The 20,606-nt window shown below is 51.8% G+C and overlaps 5 protein-coding genes across 5 annotated transcripts; 3 read left to right on the top strand and 2 right to left on the bottom strand.

The window, feature by feature from the left end:
• Positions 1-191: 191 nt before the first annotated feature.
• On the top strand, positions 192-4,445 carry FIBRA_01215 (uncharacterized protein; the record flags this gene model as incomplete). Its single annotated transcript, XM_012323093.1, has 9 exons — positions 192-831; positions 1,189-1,448; positions 1,511-1,752; positions 1,806-2,247; positions 2,307-2,856; positions 2,909-3,104; positions 3,161-3,783; positions 3,843-4,221; positions 4,262-4,445. The coding sequence occupies 9 exons, from the start codon at positions 192-194 to the stop codon at positions 4,443-4,445; spliced, it is 3,516 nt and encodes a 1,171-aa protein (XP_012178483.1).
• Positions 4,446-4,612: 167 nt separating this feature from the next.
• On the bottom strand, positions 4,613-6,282 carry FIBRA_01214 (uncharacterized protein; the record flags this gene model as incomplete). The annotated part of the gene is made up of 7 exons (XM_012323092.1): positions 4,613-4,795; positions 4,847-4,943; positions 5,050-5,249; positions 5,308-5,404; positions 5,479-5,901; positions 5,950-6,049; positions 6,114-6,282. 7 exons carry the CDS (start codon positions 6,280-6,282, stop codon positions 4,613-4,615), a joined length of 1,269 nt encoding a protein of 422 aa, XP_012178482.1.
• A 918-nt stretch (positions 6,283-7,200) lies between these two features.
• Positions 7,201-10,358, bottom strand: FIBRA_01213 (uncharacterized protein; the record flags this gene model as incomplete). Its single annotated transcript, XM_012323091.1, has 7 exons — positions 7,201-7,251; positions 7,312-7,924; positions 7,976-8,303; positions 8,357-8,899; positions 8,980-9,276; positions 9,940-10,139; positions 10,219-10,358. 7 exons carry the CDS (start codon positions 10,356-10,358, stop codon positions 7,201-7,203), a joined length of 2,172 nt encoding a protein of 723 aa, XP_012178481.1.
• A 4,305-nt stretch (positions 10,359-14,663) lies between these two features.
• On the top strand, positions 14,664-18,315 carry FIBRA_01212 (uncharacterized protein; the record flags this gene model as incomplete). Its single annotated transcript, XM_012323090.1, has 14 exons — positions 14,664-14,788; positions 14,843-14,908; positions 14,976-15,090; positions 16,027-16,191; positions 16,681-16,719; positions 16,775-16,853; positions 16,904-16,938; positions 16,995-17,066; positions 17,113-17,180; positions 17,232-17,284; positions 17,339-17,615; positions 17,686-17,713; positions 17,767-17,811; positions 17,875-18,315. 14 exons carry the CDS (start codon positions 14,664-14,666, stop codon positions 18,313-18,315), a joined length of 1,608 nt encoding a protein of 535 aa, XP_012178480.1.
• Positions 18,316-19,248: 933 nt separating this feature from the next.
• FIBRA_01211 (uncharacterized protein) lies at positions 19,249-20,555 on the top strand (the record flags this gene model as incomplete). The annotated part of the gene is made up of 2 exons (XM_012323089.1): positions 19,249-19,779; positions 19,836-20,555. The coding sequence occupies 2 exons, from the start codon at positions 19,249-19,251 to the stop codon at positions 20,553-20,555; spliced, it is 1,251 nt and encodes a 416-aa protein (XP_012178479.1).
• Positions 20,556-20,606: the final 51 nt, after the last annotated feature.

Genomic DNA, 20,606 nt, shown 5'->3' with positions numbered 1-20,606 from the left:
TCAGCCCCACACCAATTAGATTTGCGAAAATAAAATATTTAAGCTCAATTAAATTCAATTTAGGCGCTTATGTAACGTTCCCACAGGCAAGCTACCAGCGTCTCAAAATTTCGACGAGGTCATACTTAATTCGAGTCATCCTTCAGCGTGTCATCTGCAGTCTCTGCGCTGTGGCCTTCCCCTCTCAGAGGATGAGCCCTCTACGACTGCAGCAAGTCTGGGGCATCGCCCAGGTCCATCGACACGCTCGATACTCGCGGTTCTTCCATGTCTCTCGCCTTCGCTGCGCTCCAACCCCTACCAAGCCAGCTCACGCAGTCGCACGCGCTGCTGTTGGCTCATATGGTCAACAAGAGGGAGACCATGTTCTGAACTCACCATCTGAACTCGCACGAAAAATCTCCGCGAAAGTGTTACCCAAGATCCCGCGTCCTGATGTGCGCAAGGTGCTGATCGTCGGTAGCGGTGGCCTTAGTATCGGGCAGGCGGGCGAATTCGACTACTCTGGTTCTCAGGCACTCAAGGCTCTGCGCGAGGAGGGTATCGACGCTGTCCTGATCAACCCAAATATCGCGACGTGGCAGACATCGCATCAGCTGGCCTCGGAAGTGTACTTCTTGCCCATCACCCCGGATTATGTTGCATACGTCTTGGAAAAAGAACGGCCTGATGGAATCTTGCTTACTTTTGGTGGTCAAAGTGCACTTAATGTCGGCATCGAGCTAGACAAAATGGGCATCCTGGAGCGGCTTGGTGTGAAGGTGCTTGGTACCCCGATCCGCACTTTGGAAGTATCAGAGGATCGGGACTTGTTTGTTCAAGCTCTGAAAGGTGCGTCAACTATTTCCTATTTCTTTCTATGTTTGTTCCACGCTACTGCTGTATTTGCGACATTCATGACGTTTATTTGGCATGGTATCCATGTCACGTGATCAACACAAGGTCAACTCTAGACTCGAGCATTAATTTCGCATCTGGCTACCGCTACTTAGCATGAATTTTGTGCTTCTTCCATGCCTAGATTATCGACAGTCGGATTCGTGACGTTGTGAGGTTACAAATACTCAGATCCAGCCTGATGGAATTGATACACCATTGATTCGCTCAACACTTATATTATCTGCAATTCGACCCTGATTCATCTTTTTCATACTTAGAGAGAAAAAAATTGACACGATTTTCCCCCAGAGATTGATATTCCTGTTGCGCAATCTACGGCTGTTTCTTCGGTGAATGATGCTCTCGCTGCAGCGGAGCGGATCGGTTATCCAGTTATTCTTCGATCCGCATTTACTCTTGGTGGTCTTGGTTCTGGTTTTGCAAACAATCCAGAGGAACTTCGGGATCTATCGGCGAAGAGTTTAAGTCTCAGTCCCCAAGTCTTGATCGAAAGGAGTATGCGCGGCTGGAAAGAACTTGAGTACGAGGTCGTTCGCGATGCTGCTGACGTATGTTAATGTCCTGCTTCATATTCGCGTGCATGCTGAGTCTTTGATCGTGTGGCATACAGAACACCATCATCTGCTGCAATATGGAGAATTTCGATCCCCTCGGTACACATACAGGTGACTCGATCGTCGTCGCACCGTCTCAGACTTTGCCAGATGATGAATATCATATGCTCCGTTCTGCCGCTCTTAAGGTCATTCGTCATCTTGGTGTGGTGGGTGAGTGTAACATTCAGTACGCTCTCAATCCTACGTCCAGGGAGTACTGTGTGATCGAGGTCAACGCTCGGTTAAGTCGTTCTAGGTATTTGTGCGCATACTTTTTGTCTGCTCGCTGCTCAATTTGTCAAATGTTAGTGCATTGGCATCGAAGGCAACTGGTTACCCGCTAGCATATACAGCAGCCAAAATCGCACTCGGACACACTCTGCCGGAGCTTCCGAACGCGGTCACGAAAACTACCACGGCGTGCTTTGAGCCTTCTTTGGATTATATCGTTACCAAGATTCCGAAGTGGGACCTTGCGAAGTTCTCCGCTCAAGTGAACCGTGAGGTCGGTTCAGCAATGAAGTCGGTTGGTGAGGTCATGGCCATTGGACGTACCTTTGAGGAGAGTCTGCAGAAGGCCATTCGCCAGGTCGACCCACGTTGGAAGGGCTTCGAGGCATATATACAACCGGAAGATCTAGACCGAGCTTTATCTCATCCGACAGACATGCGCTTGTTTGCCATTGCGTATGCGATCTTCAACAAGAAGTACACGGTCGACCGGATTCATGACCTGACGAAGATTGACAAGGTATCTTGTGCTGACTCCTTACTGCATAATGGCTGCTGACTAGTGCTTTCTTGTAATAGTGGTTTTTGTACAAGATTGATAACATTGTTCAGACGGTGTATGCCCTAAAGGAAGTCGGTTCATTGGAGAAGATCGACCACGAACTGATGCAGCGTGCGAAGCGTATGGGTTTCTCTGACCCTCACATCGCTGATCTTGTGTCCTCTCGCGAAGACGCCGTGCGAGCTCACCGCAAATCCCTCGGCATTACTCCATTCGTCAAACGCATCGACACCCTCGCAGCCGAATACCCAGCGCACACTAATTACCTTTATACGACATATAACGCGTCTGAGCATGACGTTACTTTCGACGAGCACGGTACAATGGTCCTTGGCAGTGGTGTCTATCGCATTGGCAGCAGTGTCGAGTTCGATTGGTGTGCGGTGACCTGCGCGCGGAAACTACGCGAGATGGGCCAGAGGACAATTATGGTCAACTATAACCCTGAGACAGTGTCCACGGATTTCGATGAGGCAGACAGGCTGTATTTCGAGGAACTGGGGTATGAACGAGTCATGGACATTTACGAACTGGAGCAGGCGCAGGGTGTGATTGTCAGCGTCGGAGGTAAATGGCTTTCGAGTTTCTGTACGCAGCATGTTTTACTCAGTCATTGCAGGTCAATTGCCGCAAAATATTGCCTTGCGACTCAAGCAGAACAACGTTAATGTCCTTGGAACTGATCCCGAGAAGATTGACAATGCGGAAGACCGCCATAAGTTCTCGTCCATCTTGGATAGCATTGGCGTGGACCAGCCTCAATGGGCTGAGGTGTCCTCTGTTAATGCTGCGAAGGCATTCGCACAAAAAGTTGGGTGCGTGCATCGCATTTGCGCCTTCGCCATCACAATACTAACATACAACGAACTAGATACCCTGTCCTAATCCGTCCGTCGTACGTCTTGTCTGGAGCTGCTATGAATGTGGTCTACGAAGAGTCTGCGCTCGAATACAACCTCTCCGCTGCTGCTTCCGTCTCCCCCCTTCACCCAGTCGTCATCACCAAATTCATCGACGGTGCCCAAGAGATCGACGTCGACGCTGTAGCTCACCAGGGCAAGCTTCTACTTCATGCTGTTTCTGAGCACGTTGAGAACGCCGGTGTGCACTCCGGAGATGCGACACTTGTTCTTCCTCCGTTCTCGCTCACCGAACACGATATGACGCGTCTGAAGGAAATTGCAGAAAAAGTAGCTATCGCATTCGATATCTCAGGTCCCTTCAATATGCAGGTCATCCGCAAGGCCGCCGAAGAGCCCGGCCAAGATGCACAGCTTAAGGTCATTGAATGCAACTTGCGTGCCTCGCGTTCATTCCCTTTCGTTTCGAAGGTCCTTGGACATAACTTCATCGACACTGCGACGGCTGCTATTGTTGGTCAGAACGTGCCGGAGCCCGTGGATGCCATGGCGGAGAAGCGCGACTACACCGCGGTCAAGGTTGCGCAATTCTCTTGGACACGGTTGGGTGGCGCAGATCCATTCCTGGGTGTTGGTAAGTGTTTGGCAGCCTCTAATAAGCTTGCGTACTGATACTTCTGGGATTATCCACAGAGATGGCGAGTACCGGCGAGGTGGCGAGCTTTGGCAAGGACATCCATGAGGCATATTGGGCGTCCTTATTAAGTACCACAGGCTTCAAGATCCCGCGGCCAAATACTGGTGTGCTCATTGGTGGTGATATCAAGACGCCGGAGATGAGGACTATAGCCAAGACGTTGTTTGATCTTGGATTCAAGCTGTATTGCTCGTCTCCCGCTGTTGAAGAGTTCCTCAAAGATATTCCGTACGTTTCGGCGAAGCGGATATTCTTCCCTACCAAAGACAAGCGCAAGCTGCGGGAAGTATTTGACGAGTATGACATAGAGTGTGTTATTAACCTCGCAAAAGGACGAGGAAAAGACGCAACCGACGAAGATTATGTTGCCCGCCGGTGAGCACCGTTCATTATCTGACATGCGTCTGGTTTTCAGTCTCTTCCTGTTTAGCAATGCGGTTGACTTCGGTCTGCCGCTGTTGAACAATCCTCGTTGTGCACAGTTATTTGTCGAGGCGCTGGCACAGAAAATACCCCAGGGTGGTCTGAGGAAGTACACTGAAGGCCGTATCCCCACTGAGGTGCGATCATGGCGAAAGTTTGTTGGCAAGAGAGCATAAGCATGATATACGCGTACGATGTTATTGGTAATGGTAGCAGGAGCATCTATAGACTCATCTACCGACCACCATTCGGTCGGCTGGAAAAGTATATCTAGTAGAGATGTATTTCTAATCATTCTTGTACATTACATATCACAAGCAATCATCCTTCTCTGAACGCAGGATCAAGATGGTACAAAATCTGCCTCCGTGCACATTTGTTGTAGGTCAAGTTCCCGAACGTTGCTGCCTGATCGAGACTCCGTCACATCGTTCCTCATACGATCCAGCGCGAATTTCTGAACTAGGTCTGCGGGCAGAATACCCTGTATAGCATCCGCCACGAGTCGGCCAATAACTGGGAGGAACTAGACACTGGTCTCAGGTATACTATCATACCTGGTGCGCGAGGCACCCACCTTGTAAGCGTGTCCGCTCCCAGCGGTCGCGAGCATGACCTGCGGGTCGGTCGGATGAAATCCTATCACCCAGTCCTCGTCTGGGGAGTCCGTGTACCTGACCCCGCGCGGAGTCAGCCAACTATCGGGAAACCACAGGCACTCCATCGCGGTGGAAGACTTAGGTATGAAGATCGCCTTACCAACACATACGCGTGCTGCACCAGGGCTTCGCGCCAAGCGCAGGATATGCTCTGCGCAAGCTTTCACGCAGCTCTTCTAGTGCGAGTTTGGGCACGCGTGATTGCTGTTTGCCGTTTGAGTCGACGAAAATGGGAGCAGAGACTGCACCATCCGAGGTGTCCTGCATGTGGGTGTAGCCACGCGCGTGTATTGCGCACTTAACGATGTTCTGGTCGTTAGGCTGCGGTGGGACGTCCAGTCAGCTTCCACAGCGCCAGATAGAAAGTGGGCTACGTTACCGGAAATGCATAAAAGTCGTTGAAATCCAAGTAAACCGGGTTATCACGGTAGACCGCCGCCTCTTCCGGGGTGAGTTGGATTTTGCCGACGGACTGGCTGCATGTCCGACGACCCCAAGTCCCCTGGGCGGTGAGTGTCGGATATCTTGAGAGACGCAGAGAGCCACTCACCCCGTTGCCTTGCACATTCCGCCGAGGTGTAAGTCAGGGAAGGCTGCTGCAGTCCATGCACCCGCACTGAGCACAACGAGATTTGCGCGGTATTGCGAGCCGTCGGAACACTCAACGCCGATGGTCTTCCCGACCTCCTTGAGGAGGCGCACGACATGTTTTCCGGGGACGACGGCCCCACCAAGCGTGGTGACTTTTTGTAGCATGCGGACAATTCCCTGGGACGAGTTAGCCCAGCCGCCATCTCGATTGAGGTATCCGGAGCGCTCTTCGAAGGAACACGTCTCGACGTCCGGAGGAAAGACCGACCGTAGTGCGGCAGCGTCCTTGAGCGGTTCGATACGCGCACCAAGGCTGATCTCGTTGTTGTATGCTTGGTCAGAGTATGAGTCAGTCCGGTCCAAGAGGACCAGTACGCCCGATCTGCGAACAGTGAGAAAGCGATGAAGGGGATAATTAACAACTTCATACTCATGATATATATCACCCCATTCTTCTGCGTCTTTCCATGCCGCAATTGCATCGCGTGCGAGCTGAGCGTAGAACATGTCCGAGTACGCACTTCGTACAACTACGCCGGATGGGCGGGTAAGTATCATGCTATAGCTCAGACTTGGAGCACCACGACTGCGCACCTTTGTTCATGTCCGTGCTTGCAGCCTCGGGCGCTGGCAGCTCTGATGCACTATCGAGCACCGTAATGTGCGCAAAACCTCTCTTTAAGAGGTGGTAAGCCGTCGAAAGACCAAAGCATCCTGCACCTATGATCAGTATCTCGCTATTCTGGTCGATACCAGTCACCATTGTTGACTGCTATGTGTGGTGATCAGTACAACTGTGCCAGTGGGGGCTGGTATTTCTTTCAAACACGCATGTACGGTCTTTGAATCAAGTTCATCCTGATAGCGTGGGTCACTTTTCATCAATTCCTACTGAATCCGGCCGGATCTCCGACGAAAGTCTAGGCAGAACAATTCGGAGATTCTCCAACGAGGATGGTTTCAAGTTTATCTGGGGGTCGAATATTGGTTCTATCTCACTCACTGAACTGTATGTGCACTGAAAAGACACGTGTACATAGTCCTGAGTATAGTAGAGGTCTACAAGTGACTATCAAGAAGCAGCGGCAGAGGCGCCAGGTCCAAACATAGTACAAGCACATTATAGTCTGAGCTAATACAGCATTCAAATGAGTGTCACAGTTCTACTTGCACACCTTTCGAAGCATAGGAGCGCAAACGGCTGGGTCCAAATTAAAAAACGATTAGATATACCTCTGCTGAAATTGAATATTATACTGTTCAGCTCCTTTCGATCATCCCGGCAGAAAGGATACTCTTTGCAGATGTCATGCCGATAACTGTAGGGTTTAGTGTGTACGACCAGCACTTGTGAGTCGAGACTCAGAGAAACAGTCATTCTCAGGTAGCGGACCAGCCTCAGCTCTTTTCGAGCTTTTTCATTTGAGGCTAGTCCCAGCTGGAGATGAGTCATTTGGTACAAGGAGCTCCTCCGCAAATCCCGACCTGGCGAGCACGGACTACTTCTCAGAGGTCAGTCTGCTATCGTGGTGCTCGGTTTGAACAGACGTCTAATGTATTTATGATATGTACTGCATCTATGGAATACAAAGGGAGCCTTTCGGGTATCTAGGCTTGTCAACATTTAGTCTACGAGATAAATAAACGGCCATCCGCCCGCTAAATCTCTCCTGTGGCGCATCTAATCAAACAAGCTGACGATGATACCCTGCATCTTGCCGTCGCGAATCGCCTGAAAGAAGCAAGTCGATGGTCAGCGGCTGCGCTACAAAGCACACGAATCGACACTCACCTCATGGATCAGCGAGATGTTCTGCCCTAAGTTCGAGTCCACAACGCCCGGACCCGCCGCGAACTCGTCGAGGTTCTCGGCACCGTGCATGCGCACGCCCAGCGCAACCCGCACAAACTCGTACACCTTGCGTGTCCTGCCCAAGAACGGACCCGCAGGCGCAGGTCCCCGCTCTCCCGCCAAATACGCCCGGCGCAGCTCCTCGAGCAATGCAGCACCACGTACCGCGACTCCCTCACGGAATGAGCCAAGCGCCTCCAGCGCACCCACTGTACCCCCACGGGCCAAAAGGAAGTCGACGATCGGCGCTGCACTGGCCGCTGCGACCTTGCGCATGCGCGGTATGGCGTCCATTGTGCTGGTGCTGTCGAGCGCGTGCTCAAGCGCAATGTAGAGCTGACTGAGTAGCTCAGCCTGCTCCACTACCTTGAGGGCGGTGCCGAATTGTGCGTCGAACTCGGCGGCGACAATCGCTCGGAAGCCGACATTGAACTCGCGCTGCAGCGCGCGAAGGTCGAGCGCCTGGCACAGCACGTAGATGTAACTGGCGGTCAAGAGTGAGAGCACCTCCAACGAGTTAATCGTCGCGCGTGCACTGATGAGCGCGAGCGAGCTGTGCATACGAGCGTCAGTGCTAGATGCTGCGTCAGAGGGCCGTACTTACTTAACCGCCTGATTGTGCATCTCGGCAGACTGGATGTGTGTCGATACCGGGTTCGCAAGGTAGCCGAGCTCACCGACGTATGCGGCAGTGTGGATGTCGATGCCCTTGGCGTGGTAGTTGTGCGACGGGTCCGTAGCGGCGACGCTGGGCGGGAGCCCGCGGTTCATCGTCGGGTTCAGGATCTCAGTACACTGCGAAAAGAGCAGCTTGCCAATATGGTGGAGTGCAAGTCGCGTCTTCTCCATGGCGTTTGTCACGGCCATGGCCTGGAAGTTGCCTCCATGGTGCACTGTATCAGTTTCCGCCTCAATCAGCGGGTTGTCAGTCGCTGCCGGCGCACGTCAGTCTTGCACAATCTCACGACGAAAAAGATCAACGCACTCGTGTTGCACTCGAGAGTGACCGTCTCCAGCGCAGACAAGATGTCCTCAATCTGCGGGCCCAGGAACTGTGCCGCCGTGCGGAGCGGGTACCGGTCCTGACGGAGCTCGCCCGCATCGTCGTGGATCGTCTTCTCCTCTTCTTTGGTGATCGCGAGTTGCGTTCCTTCGAGCAGCGAGCGTACATTCGCAGCCGCTTCGATCTGGCCCGGGTGCGGGCGCGCGATGTCGTGGATGAACGGTTCGAAAGAGCCAGTCGTACCAAGGAGCGCTTCTGTGCCCATAGCAGTGCACACCTGGGATAGCAGAGCAAGGTGCGCCGCATCATGGAGCGCAAGTGCGGCGACAGAAGCACTGAAGGCTGTCCCGTTGAGAATGCCGAGGTGCTCCTTCGACTGCAGGGGTAAGGGCGCGATCCCTGCCTGCTCTAGAGCAGCGTCCGAGGGGAGAATAGTGCGCGCGCCAAACTTCGCCGGTCCGACGAAAGCGCGGATAGACGGGTTCCCGGTGAGCGTCCCTGCGATATACGAGAGCGGGGAGAGGTCTGGAGAAATTAAGTTTTTAGCATATTGAGTAATCGGAGGCTCCGAGTGCGGAAGGAGCGAACATCAAATATTGACTCACCTCCCGAGGCGGAGATACTGCCGCGGAGCGGTACAAGAGGGGTGACATGCTGGCTGAGCAGCTCGCCCATCTTCTCAATGAGCTCCCAACGAACGCCAGAGTGGCCGCGGATGAGAGAGTTCATGCGGATAATGATGGCACCGCGGACCCAGGACTCTGGCATACTAGTCGAGGTGAGAGGGTCGAGGAGAGGAAGAACTGGGATGGGGTTGGTCATCTGAGATGGCAGCACGCCGGTATGCTGATGCTGGAGCAACGCATGTCCGAGCATGATTGGGTCGCCGGTACGGGTGTCTGCTGTGATCGAAATTAATTAGCATGCAGTACATTATGACATCGGGCTGAGGTAGATTCAGGAGAACATGCGCAGAGCGTTCCTGGCACACGACAGATGGCAACGAACTGCAAAAACATTTTTGGCATCGCCGTCCGACTCGATGCCGACGACGAAACCAGTTTCCAAATCGGTTCCTAGCTGTGCCAAACACCCTTGTACAACAAGAGTATGACATGACAGGTGTGTGATGTAGGAGTCGACTGTATATGGGTAAACCACAGAAGGCACCCCACATAGCGATTGGCCATCTGTTATAGGGTCAAAACGATCTGACAGGGTCTGACCTGGGTCCGACCCTATCAATATCAGGGCTCAGTGGTCAGTGCATGACCAATATCGCCCCGAGCGTTGCAGGACTGGATGCAATATACAATCATCACTGCTGATTTCGACGCAAAACACCAATCAAGAGTCCAGGCTCCGGCGCAGGGAAGTCGTGACGCCACAGATAAACTGAACCCCAGAATAGGGTTGTTCATCACGTGAATGCGCCATCGAACCAATGGTGACCACGACTCCTAATTTAGCCATCAAATGTGCCTATTAGGAAGTCGGCCTCAAGACTACTCTCCCCTCCTTGCATGACGAGACTAATTGAGTGGTAAAATAAATAGAAACCTTACCACTGCCACCGAAACCGGTGCTGACGCCGTACACGCTGGTCTGAGCCTTGACTTTGCTTTCGATGACGGCGCGGCTGCGGGCGACCTGATCCTGAATGTCGGGAGAGCCATCGAGGGCGACAGGGGCGCTGTATCGCGCTGCGGCGGTGACAGCAGGGATTGAAAGGGTCTTTCCGTCGATGAGGACGGGCTTGCCACTCCTTAAAAAAATAACCGCGAGTCAGCAGTGGTCAACAGCGGTCGACGTGGCTATGCAGTGGGGAGACGACGAGAACGTACGTGTATGCCTCGAGCTCACGGTGGGCGTCGATGAATTTGTTCAGCAGAGTAACAGGTGCGGCGGGCGCATGCTCAAATTTTGCAGCATGTCCGTTCGCGCCGTTCGTTTTGTGGGAGAAGCCGTTAGTCGCAATGGGCATGGTGGGCGCAGTGTTGAGACTGTGGGGGTGTGTTGAACTGGAGGAGGAAGCTGGGGAGCTGAGAGGAGATGGGGGAAAATGAGGTGAGTTTGGGAGCATTTATACGGCGGCGGAGGGGCTACCGTCAGAGTCGAAATTGAACAAAGACAGATGGCATGCATGGCTCTGCCTAGGTTATGATCCGGCCGGGCCAACCAGATCGAATTGATGCCGACTACCAATATTCGATTATTTCGATTATCGCCTCCCACAACCGGGACTAGCGCTTTTCCCTGGGAATTTCGGATCCCACCGTTGGGACACGCCAATTTCCTTCCAATTTCTTACAACGCCCCACCGTACCTTTACCAAGGGCTGCCATACCCAGCATCTTGGAGCCGCGGGTATCGTAGAAGCCTTGACCGTATCCCTTTCTTGCCACAGGACAGTTATGAGATGTGCCATTGTGACACTGGGCACCAGCAATACACATATCTTCCTTGGCCATGAATAACAATTGCGATCTATGACGTTTACTATACCTAGGGTGTCTCGAAAGGTCCAGGAACGTGAGAGCCCTGTGCGCTTCCGATATGCACCTGCGTTCTATCCATGAACACACTTAACGCAGCTTCGACTTCGATAAATTATACATCTCGATGCCACTCGATAGCATGAGAATTATAGATAAGCGGAAGGTGAGTCCCAGAGCTGTGTTCCGTCCCCGAGCGACTGCCAAGTTCCCTCATGTTATCTGATAGTCGCACTCTCGTGGACATATTCGCTCAGGATATGATATCAGACTCCAGCGGCGCTGCCTTTGGCATTTTTGTACTCCGTTCGATGGCTGTCTAGGCTCGAAGTGCGCTTTGAGAGTGATCAGGCTCTGACAGTGCGGCGACGACATCATACTACTAAGGTTCGTTGGCATCATTCATCTGTCCAATCCACTGCCAAAAATCCAGCGCACAGGTGTAGTGTGCATCGCCCAGCGTCTGGCACACGCTGTTTTCGTCTGCTTCGGCTTCGCGCCACTAGAACGAACTCGCAGGAGAACTCTGAACATGAAGCGGGGATAGCATATACTTACCTTCGCTGACGCTCCCTCTGCCTGGGGACCCTATCTATTCTCGCACCCGTGGGACCTGAGGAGCTCGAGTGGTGCCACGTACGCGCAGAAGTGTGCGGGAGCGCAACTGCCCGCGCGCATGTCCCAGGATGACGAGAACGACGTGGGGCACGGGTCCTGCGTGGGTGGCACCCTCACGACGATCCCAGCACGCCCAGAGATGCTGGTCCTGAGATCTGAGCTACCAATGCCAGTACACCGTGAGTACTCGAATACTGCAGGATCACCGCGCCAGTCGGCACTATCCTATCCTAGGCGTGTTCGACACCACTGTCCGCTGGACCGCTCTGATACTCGGGTGGTTCTTATTTCTCATAACTCAATGGCAAGCACGACAACCAGACATGTCCGTGTGATCCATGGAATGGTAAGAGCATGTGCCCTCTGTTCAGGTGTCGCGAGTAGTGGCTCGGGGGTTCCGATACAGATGCTAGCCGCTAACTGCGCTCCATGAGGGTGTTAGACCATTCCAACGTTCAATTCCGGAGTGATCAGGAGGCCTGTACTGACCCGCCTCGGTATTGGTTTGCTGTGGTCAAACGTGAATCGGAACGTTTCATTTTGTATAGGCCACGGGGATTAGACCGTCGCATAATGTCGTCATAGGCTGCGACAACTTTTATGCCTGAGCAGCAGACCAGACCAAGGATCTACAGCTGTCACGTAGAGACTAATAGTAAATACGCATACAGCGGATCTTCTCTCCACAGCCTCACGTGTGCCCCCCGTGCCTCCGGTTGAGGGTGGTGGTCCCCAGTCGTTCAACGTTCAACGTTCCCCTAAAGGCTGACTATAAAAAAACTGCCATCACGCCTTTGAAGAATCCCTGACCGTCGGCCCATCAAAATCACATCACTACTCCGTGCGCAAGATCCGGCCGGTCATTTGCGCTGCGCAATAATTTCATGACTCCCTACACGCGCATCACACTCCGAGGCACTCGGAGGGTCGGACGGCACTGTTTGTGCTGCAGCTTAACGATTGTAGTTGTCCGCTTGGCGACAACCAGGATCAAGGGCTAAAATTTGTGATATCGATTTCGAAAAATAAACACGATAAATGGTGCAAATGTTATAATTTGAACTTGCATATGCGCTCGCCACAATCTAGCACTGTAAAGTACAAGTACGGCGGCTGCTAGAGCCTAGTGCAGTGGCTGAACGCGGGTGGCGCGACAACTTGCAAATGCGAGGACAAATGCGATTGCGAACGCAAATACTTGCGCGCATTTCTGTGTCCCAGCCCTGAGGCGTCTCGGACGTCGTGGATCCATTGCTTTGGAGAGATAAGTGATTCAACTGGCAGACTCGGATGACTAACTTGTTTGAGACCTTCGCTCTATGTAAATTCAGTCAGGGTAGTGACTACAGGCAAAGACAAGACTATCAGCCTGTAGAATGGCAAGTTTTCCGCACGTCTATCGGTATTTGTCCTGCCATCGTGCATGTTGCTCGGTGGTCGAGCGTCAGACTTCATGCTAGTGTGAATGATCAGAACTATCAGGAATATCTGATCGTATGGGTGTGAACCAGCACCGAGAGGTGCTGCTTTGCAAGATAGTGCATGATGAGACTTACTGTGCTGTCCGGTAATACTGCGGGGTGGAGTCTGGATCGTGTGCAAACAGAAGGCTCGGGACGGGATTATGAGATTGGGGGACGAATTAGCAGGATACTGTGGAAATGCCGCAGTCGCTGAATTAAATGATACCCGGAGTGCACACCGTACGTAGTTCTTTGAGTTGAGCGGTGGCTATATGCGTAGGGTTTATCGAAGACGGCGTGTGTATGATGCTGCCTGCACGTCCCCCATAAATTGTTGATCTGTGAGAATGGCATCTGTCCTCGAGCCGGTCCGCTCATAAATCATTTTAGCCGTACCCACAGGCTTCTAGAGATCAGAATACGACAAGTCACTGTGAAAGACGTCTAGGACGTCTCGATATGTTAGAGCAACTTGAATGATACATGATTTTCTCAAGCAAGAAGCGTTAGTGGCATAGCAGGTCGCACATTTCCGTGACATGAGTAGTCTACGTTCAAACTGTTGTCAGCCCGTGCCTCATTAATAACATCCGGTACTTGCCTGATCACTTGAGAGTGGCTACCTGCATTCGGGGGCGGTGATATGGAGTGCACGCTTGGCACGAGGAGGGATCGAAAGGAAGCGAAGCTCCCTATTTCCACGTCCGACCCAAGTGAGTGGACTACTGTACGCGAACAGGCATGAAATTGGGCATGGTAATGGGCCGCAAGATGGTAACTGATGTGGAACTTGCATGATCCCAGTCTTTGAAGATAGAGTCAGTCTTGATATAGGTATTTGCATGCAATGGTTCGACATTGATTGTAATGCTTGCATGACCCTTCAAATTATGTACTTATTGGAAATAACAAATATTTAGCCAATGCAGGCTGAAATTATTAGTATGAGACAAGAGTCGTTGATATTATTCGCTGTGAGGGTTCTTATGAACAGGAAAACCTTTGATAACAGCGAGTAAATACGGACAATGTCTCAACATACTGACGTACCTGACCGAGTCAATCTGCGCCGATGATGTCAAGTTGTCGTTCTGGACAATGACAGTGCACTGCAGAGCTGCCAGCGGCGTTGATTCAGTGATGGTGTATCACAGACTGCGAACCCGCTTAAGCGATATCACCGCAGATTGTTATTTGCTATCACGGAGTAGTACAGCTTAGCATAGAAAACTGACAGCCTCGCAGTGACTGATTTTACACACCGCCGCACTGGTGGAACGCTTGTTCTAACCAGCTACGGATCAATGTGTCTTGTCTCTGATCAGAACCGCATGTAAAGCATGTCAAAGTAGGATTACCAGTAACCAGTGGCCGCTAGCGAAACGCTGGGCGGCCTGTGCAGGCCTGTCGGAACAATCGGGATGAACAGCTTCTGTGGGACTGCATTGTACAGTCGTCGGGTTTCCGGTGTACAGATGTTGGTAGAGAGGCAACGATGAAGAATGTCCGGACAGTCTCATCTCAGTCGCGCGCTCTGTTACCTGAGTCACTCTAGGAGTCACCGGCACCCAACGAACTTTGCTGTGCGCCGAAGCGGCGTAAGCCAATGAGTAAACGCGCAATTTGATCGCTTTCCTTCTACAGACTGTAGTCCCACGCCACCAATCTGTGCAGATTTCGATCCGAGCAAACACCCTCCTGCAGTTGTCAGTCATGGTTCGCGGTTTTCACTCGTCTGTACCCGACCATCCATTTATGTTGAACATACAGGGAAAAGCGAAGAAGACCAGAAAGTTCGCGCAAGTGAAACGGCTGCTTAATCCCAACGATATCAGGCTGTGCGTGCACTGTCTTCAGGATTGCGCAGGTCTTTGGCTCATCCCAGTTGACAGCAAGGAGAACCAGCTGAAGCAGAAACAGAAAGAGGAGGCTGAGAAGGAGAAAGCTGTTCGTCGGATGTGCGTTCCTCGTTGCCTGTTGGTGTGCACTGTACTTACGGAGTGTCATATCATCCCTCTCTCGCAGACCACAGGTTGCCTCGTCTTTGTTTCTGCAACATAACGATGCCCTTGTACCGCCATATCGCGTCCTGATTGACACCAACTTCATCAACTTTAGCCTGCAGAATAAGTTGGAGCTGGTAAGTGGGATGATGGACTGCCTGTATGCAAAATGTACGTGGTTCGCGGCTCGAGGTTCCGCGGTTTGGCTTAGGATGGGATATGGCATACAGGCATACCATGTGTCACGGACTGCGTCATGGCCGAGCTGGAGAAGTTGGGTCACAGATATCGCATAGCTCTACGGTGCGCCTTTCAGCTCCCGCAGCATACCGAGCAATGCTGACCGCGTCCGACCCACAGAGTTGCCCGAGACCCACGTTTCGAACGTCTCTCATGCTCACACTCGGGCACGTACGCGGATGATTGTCTCGTTCAACGCGTCACCTCTCATCGCTGCTACATCGTCGCAACATGTGATCGCGAGCTCCGCCGACGAATACGACAGATACCGGGTGTTCCACTTATGTATATCGTACGCAGACGGTATGCAATAGAGCGACTCCCCGACCAGGGGGCACCTGTTTAAAATCGACCAAAATCATTCCTCATTGCAAAAGACTGTTCCCACCTACAACTTCCCGTCTTGCCTGGACACTGTGCAAATGTCAGCACAACAGCCAGCCAAAACTGCTCCCGGAGCTGATCGGTATGGTTTAAAGTCCGGCTCGCTGAAAAGTCTGTTGGTGTTCTCCAGTCGTGCCACGTTTATAGCAAAATTCGTGTATGTGTTACTTTATTGGGAATGCACCCTTTCAGTACGTCTTTCTCAGGAACAGATTGGAATTTCAGGTGTCTTCTCCATGGGCTGAGACGGCACTACAATCCTTTCTTCGTATGGCAGCCTAATTGGCCCGGAATGACGGAATGGTATGCTGTCTGAATGCGGTAGTATGATGAATGCGCGTTCACAGGCATTGGTCTGATGTACTTCAATGGCCGTGATTGATACCCGTCCATGGGAACGACCGATGTTCTTGCTACACCACTCGTGCTAATCCACTAACGCTCATCAGTTTTGTCTAGTCCCGGTTTCTGCCGCCTATGTGGAGGTTAATGACTTCGATCTGCTGGGAGATGCAGCTGGTTTCGGCGAGGAAGCAGCATTCACCGGTCGTTTGGACTATTTATGGGGAATTAATCCAGTGTGTCTACGACTTGAAGTGCACCCAGCAGTCAATGTGTGTCCTATTGGAATTCTCTGTAAGTGAATTTGATAGCTGCTCATTTGATAATCTGCCCATGTTCGTGCTTCGCCGGAAAATGATAACGAGATACGGTCCCGGTATCACTTGGCCTGTAAGTCTACAAGGAGAATGTCCTGACAAGGCAAGTTGAATCGCAAGGTAAACTACAATCTTGAATCACGATGATGGGCTCGGAGACCTAATGCGTGTCGCCACAGTATACAAATACATGTAAATAACGCGTCGCGAACGCGTCACAACTGCGGCGTGTCCTCCTCCTGGCCTCGACGTCCTTCAGCTTTAGCTCCATTAAGCTGCCACTCTCGTCCTGCAACGCTACGATGAGCAACAACGAAGATGTTGTATCCATCGACTACCCATACTACTGGACGTCAGAGTCCCCCCTATCGTTGCCAGACTTTCTCACAAAAGCGCGTGCAATACCTCGTCCTTCCCACATTGACTGACAATTTCTCACTCCAGTACAAGCCATCGATGGTGCAAGACGATGGAACGAAACCTGTGAGAATAACGCGTAACCTACGCGATGATTGCTACTGATAAGTCCCCGTCACAGTGGTTGTGGGTGGAGAAATCAGACAAGTCGACCGACCACGCAAAGAAGGACCTAGCTGTGGAAGAAGCAACCCAGCTGCGTGCGTGTTGCGCCAATGCTTCCGTCCATGGTCTCACACGCGGGATGTAGTAAAGGAAATGACTGAGAAGATTGAGAATATCAAAGTGATTAGTGCCGGTTGTACCGCGCGGGATCCGCTTATTGCTCTTGCTCCATACAGAACGATGACTCTATTCCGGTCCGTGCAAACAAGAAGAAGGGTACTAAAAGCAAGAAGGAGATGCGCGAGGCAGTGTGTTCCTCTCGTTTCACCCACGAATGTCTCTCACGGTACACAGGTCCAAAGCGAGGCCACGGAAAAACTGAAAGAAATTTCTGTTCGTCACGACTATGTCTCTGGGAAATGGTGCATCCATACCGAATATTGCTACTTGATGATCTCATGGCTGCGTATTAGGCTTATCTTTGCCCCATCCGAAAAAGTCGATCTCGTCTGGTCGGCGATTGCAAGTGCGCCCTGTCGACTATTGCTTATATGCATTCCCTCTGAGTCTCCTCTTGCAGCTTCACTTGTTTCAGGGCCGCTGGCGTCTACAAGCGCGGACCTAACGAAGGTTTCTACCTGTCCGCGGATCGAAATTCCAAATTATTCACACGTGCTGTGCCTCTACGTTCCTAACGTCTACGATAAAGATGATATGACTGAGGTTTATACCATTAACTGCACACTGCAGAGCTTCTTGAATGACAGAGACCGGTCATGTGCAGATCATGAAGGTCCTGCTTCGGAGGCACGGGATGAATTTAATGGGCGTCAAATCGAATTTATACACTGCAATAGGTATGTTTTTTGGCACTGCGTTCTAGACCCTTGATTTCGAAGTTTCACGGCGCTCTTGAGGCCTTGACAGCAAGCATGCAAGCGGGATCCCGTCGACGGTAAGACCATCCGGCCACACGTGTATGCTTAGCCATTTCATCTCGCTTGTAAGAAGGTATGGAAAAACGCCGCTCTCCTTCCAGACGCCGAAAGCAAGGTATGTCAATTCCTTTGAATTCAGTCCTGCCACGGCATATTGTTATTCTCCGCATATACACAGAGATTAAAAGACGAGTTCTACGCGGAGCTGAATGCTGCCAAGAATTCCGATGCAGTCAAAGTGGCCGCGGAGAAAGAGGCTTCGGGGATGTCGGCGAAACCTAAACCTAAGCTTAGGGAAAAAGCAGAAGATAATCCGTTTGAGTCTGATGACGAGCGAGCCAATACGGCAGCCGAGTGCAAGGACGAGGATAAAGGGCAGGTCGTTAAAACTGGGGGACCTACTGCTGCTCGACCATCGAACAAGCCTGGTGCGCAAAAGAAGCGGAAAGCTGATGACGATGTTTTCGAGTCGGATGACGATGCCGAGGAGGACCAAGGACGAAAAGTAGCCGTTGCTGCTTTGAAATCTGGTAGCAAAACCTCAAAAAGGGCCAGGGTCGTTGTCCACGACGAGGAGGATGAAGATGGGAGACTGAGAAAGAAGACATCGAGAAGATGACGGATCTTTGCGCTATGTTTTCCCATGTCACATACCTTATCTTTCACGGCCTTGATTTGTTTCTACAATATGTGATAGCGTCACAATTGAACCCTGTTACCTGTATACTAATACATCAGTAAAACCACGCCAGAGAGACACTAGTGTTTGTATTGGATGGTACGTTTTGACTTGGATATCTCGCATTATCTTACTTCCTGATCATTCCGTCTCTTACAGTGATTTTGCAATTACCTGCCATAGACTACCATATTCCCAGGTGATATCTATTGTCCTTTTACAGAATTCAATAAATCATTGCGGTGAATCGAGCGCCCGTTCGCAATCCGGCCGGTCTTGCATGACAATGAGCAAGATTGAACTAGACAATGTATCATGTTCACCTGATACACGACGAACACATATTCTAGGTCCACTAGAAAGCAGCATGCACCATGAACTGGCCAGAACGCCCAGGGGAAACACTTACGGTAGCATTTCATATAACTGTTCATTTACAGTGTATCATGAAATCGGCCCTGCTGTTCTCCGGCGCCAGCTGATAATCTAATGGATCAGGATGAAGACGTCCTCCCAGTCTTTCCCTCTTCTGCGACGCGCTGGCACTGCCTGCCGACCGTGCCCCCCAGCAAGTGAGGTTGCCCGTGCCGTACGTTAGGAGCCCCATTATGAACTCCCCCATTCATTTAACGTACACTTTAAAGCGCATTAGGAGTTTTCAGCTGAAGATGCCCCAGTGGACATTCTGACGCGCTTGTGATCATGTCTCTTTCGCCCTTAGACTTATCTGAAAGACCACTCACCTCCCCACCGTGGCGACCTCGCAGTATCCCGATCGACGCAACCCAGCTACGATGCAAGCTTTGTGGTCTCTTGAACAAGTTCACCGCTACAGCATTCAGCAGCATATCGGACCAGATCGTCCAACTTGCCATGTCCGTCGAGAGAACGGCCGACCCTGTGTTGTTAGACGCCCTCGCAGCGCAGATTCTGGAGCGGGGCTTGACGGACAGTTTACGCCCGGAGTTATACGGCGGCCTTTGTCAGAGGATCGTCGATGAGCTGGAGGGCGAAAGGAACCGCTGGCGAATGGTCGAGCTGTACCATGTTGGGAACCCGATCCACTCGTTCGAGACTGCCATACAAGCGCAAGCGCTCGCGGAAATCGACAGGATTGTCGTACACGGGAGCGACGAGCAGCTGCGCGTCGCTGCTCGCTTTCTGGGAGAGTTATTGGTACACGGTGTGCTTCTACCACAAGACGTTGGCGAGACCATCGAGACGTTGACGACGGGAGCAGAAAATAACAATGAGGGACATGCACTGGCCCTCGTCGCATTTTTATCTCCTATTTTCCATGCTCCAGACGCTATTCGCCTCCTAGAATCTCTTGTGGCCATTGACGGGCTTGAACATATCCTGCAGGAAGACTCGATATCTCTCAAAATTCGATACGTTATTATGGTGCGTGCCAGCGACTCATTCGCAACACAATTATATGGTTAACCCATCTGCAAAAGAATGCGTTAGACAAAGCCACGAACCCGAAGCCCAACGACATGTTCGGCACTGTGCCGCGATCCGAGATTTATGGTCTCGACGTCGAGGAGGACCAGGATGACTTCGACACGCCCAGCCCGCCTGATGTCCCAGAGCGCTTCAGTTTCCCCCCCAAAATCACACTACAGTGCCATGAAAAGGCGCGAGCCTTCTTCTCTTATCGACAGCTGCCCACGGCAGAGGAGTTCTTCTCAGCTCTCGAGTCAAAATACCGCCATGTATTCGTGATGAGCCTCGTATCGTCCGCCCTGTCGTCCAGCGACCACTCCGATGCGATGCTCGTCGCCTCGTTATTTTCCCGAGAACCTGTCCGAAAACTCTGCTGGCCTGCAGATAGTTTCGTACAGGGTTTCGAGCACGAGGTCTTCATGCTGGAGGACACTTCGCTTGATATACCTCCCGCGTTCAACCTAGTGGCGATCATGCTGCACTCGTGCGGCCTCACCCGAGATAGGGTTGAGGATCTTGCCTACAGAATCTCGCCTAGGGAAAATCGTGCGAGGGATCGCTTCTTGCACGAGTACTCGGCTTTAGAGTTAGCAGAGGACTCTGCGCGATTCAAAGATAGGACGTCTTTCAGGGTATCGCGGGAATTCAATCCGGACGAGGACCGCACCTCAACCGACGGTCGTTGGAGCGAACTGCAGAGTACTAGCTCTGATGTAGGCTATGCCTATTGATTGCGTTCGAAGTATGTATCCAAGTCGGAGGACGGGGTGTCTAGAAAACCA

Source organism: Fibroporia radiculosa (genome assembly GCF_000313525.1).
Source record: "Fibroporia radiculosa TFFH 294 genomic supercontigs, scaffold510, whole genome shotgun sequence".
NCBI classification, from domain to species: Eukaryota; Fungi; Basidiomycota; class Agaricomycetes; order Polyporales; family Fibroporiaceae; genus Fibroporia; species Fibroporia radiculosa.
The sequence above is the reverse complement of the archived record's forward strand: the minus strand, read 5'-3'. Positions and strand labels throughout refer to the sequence as shown.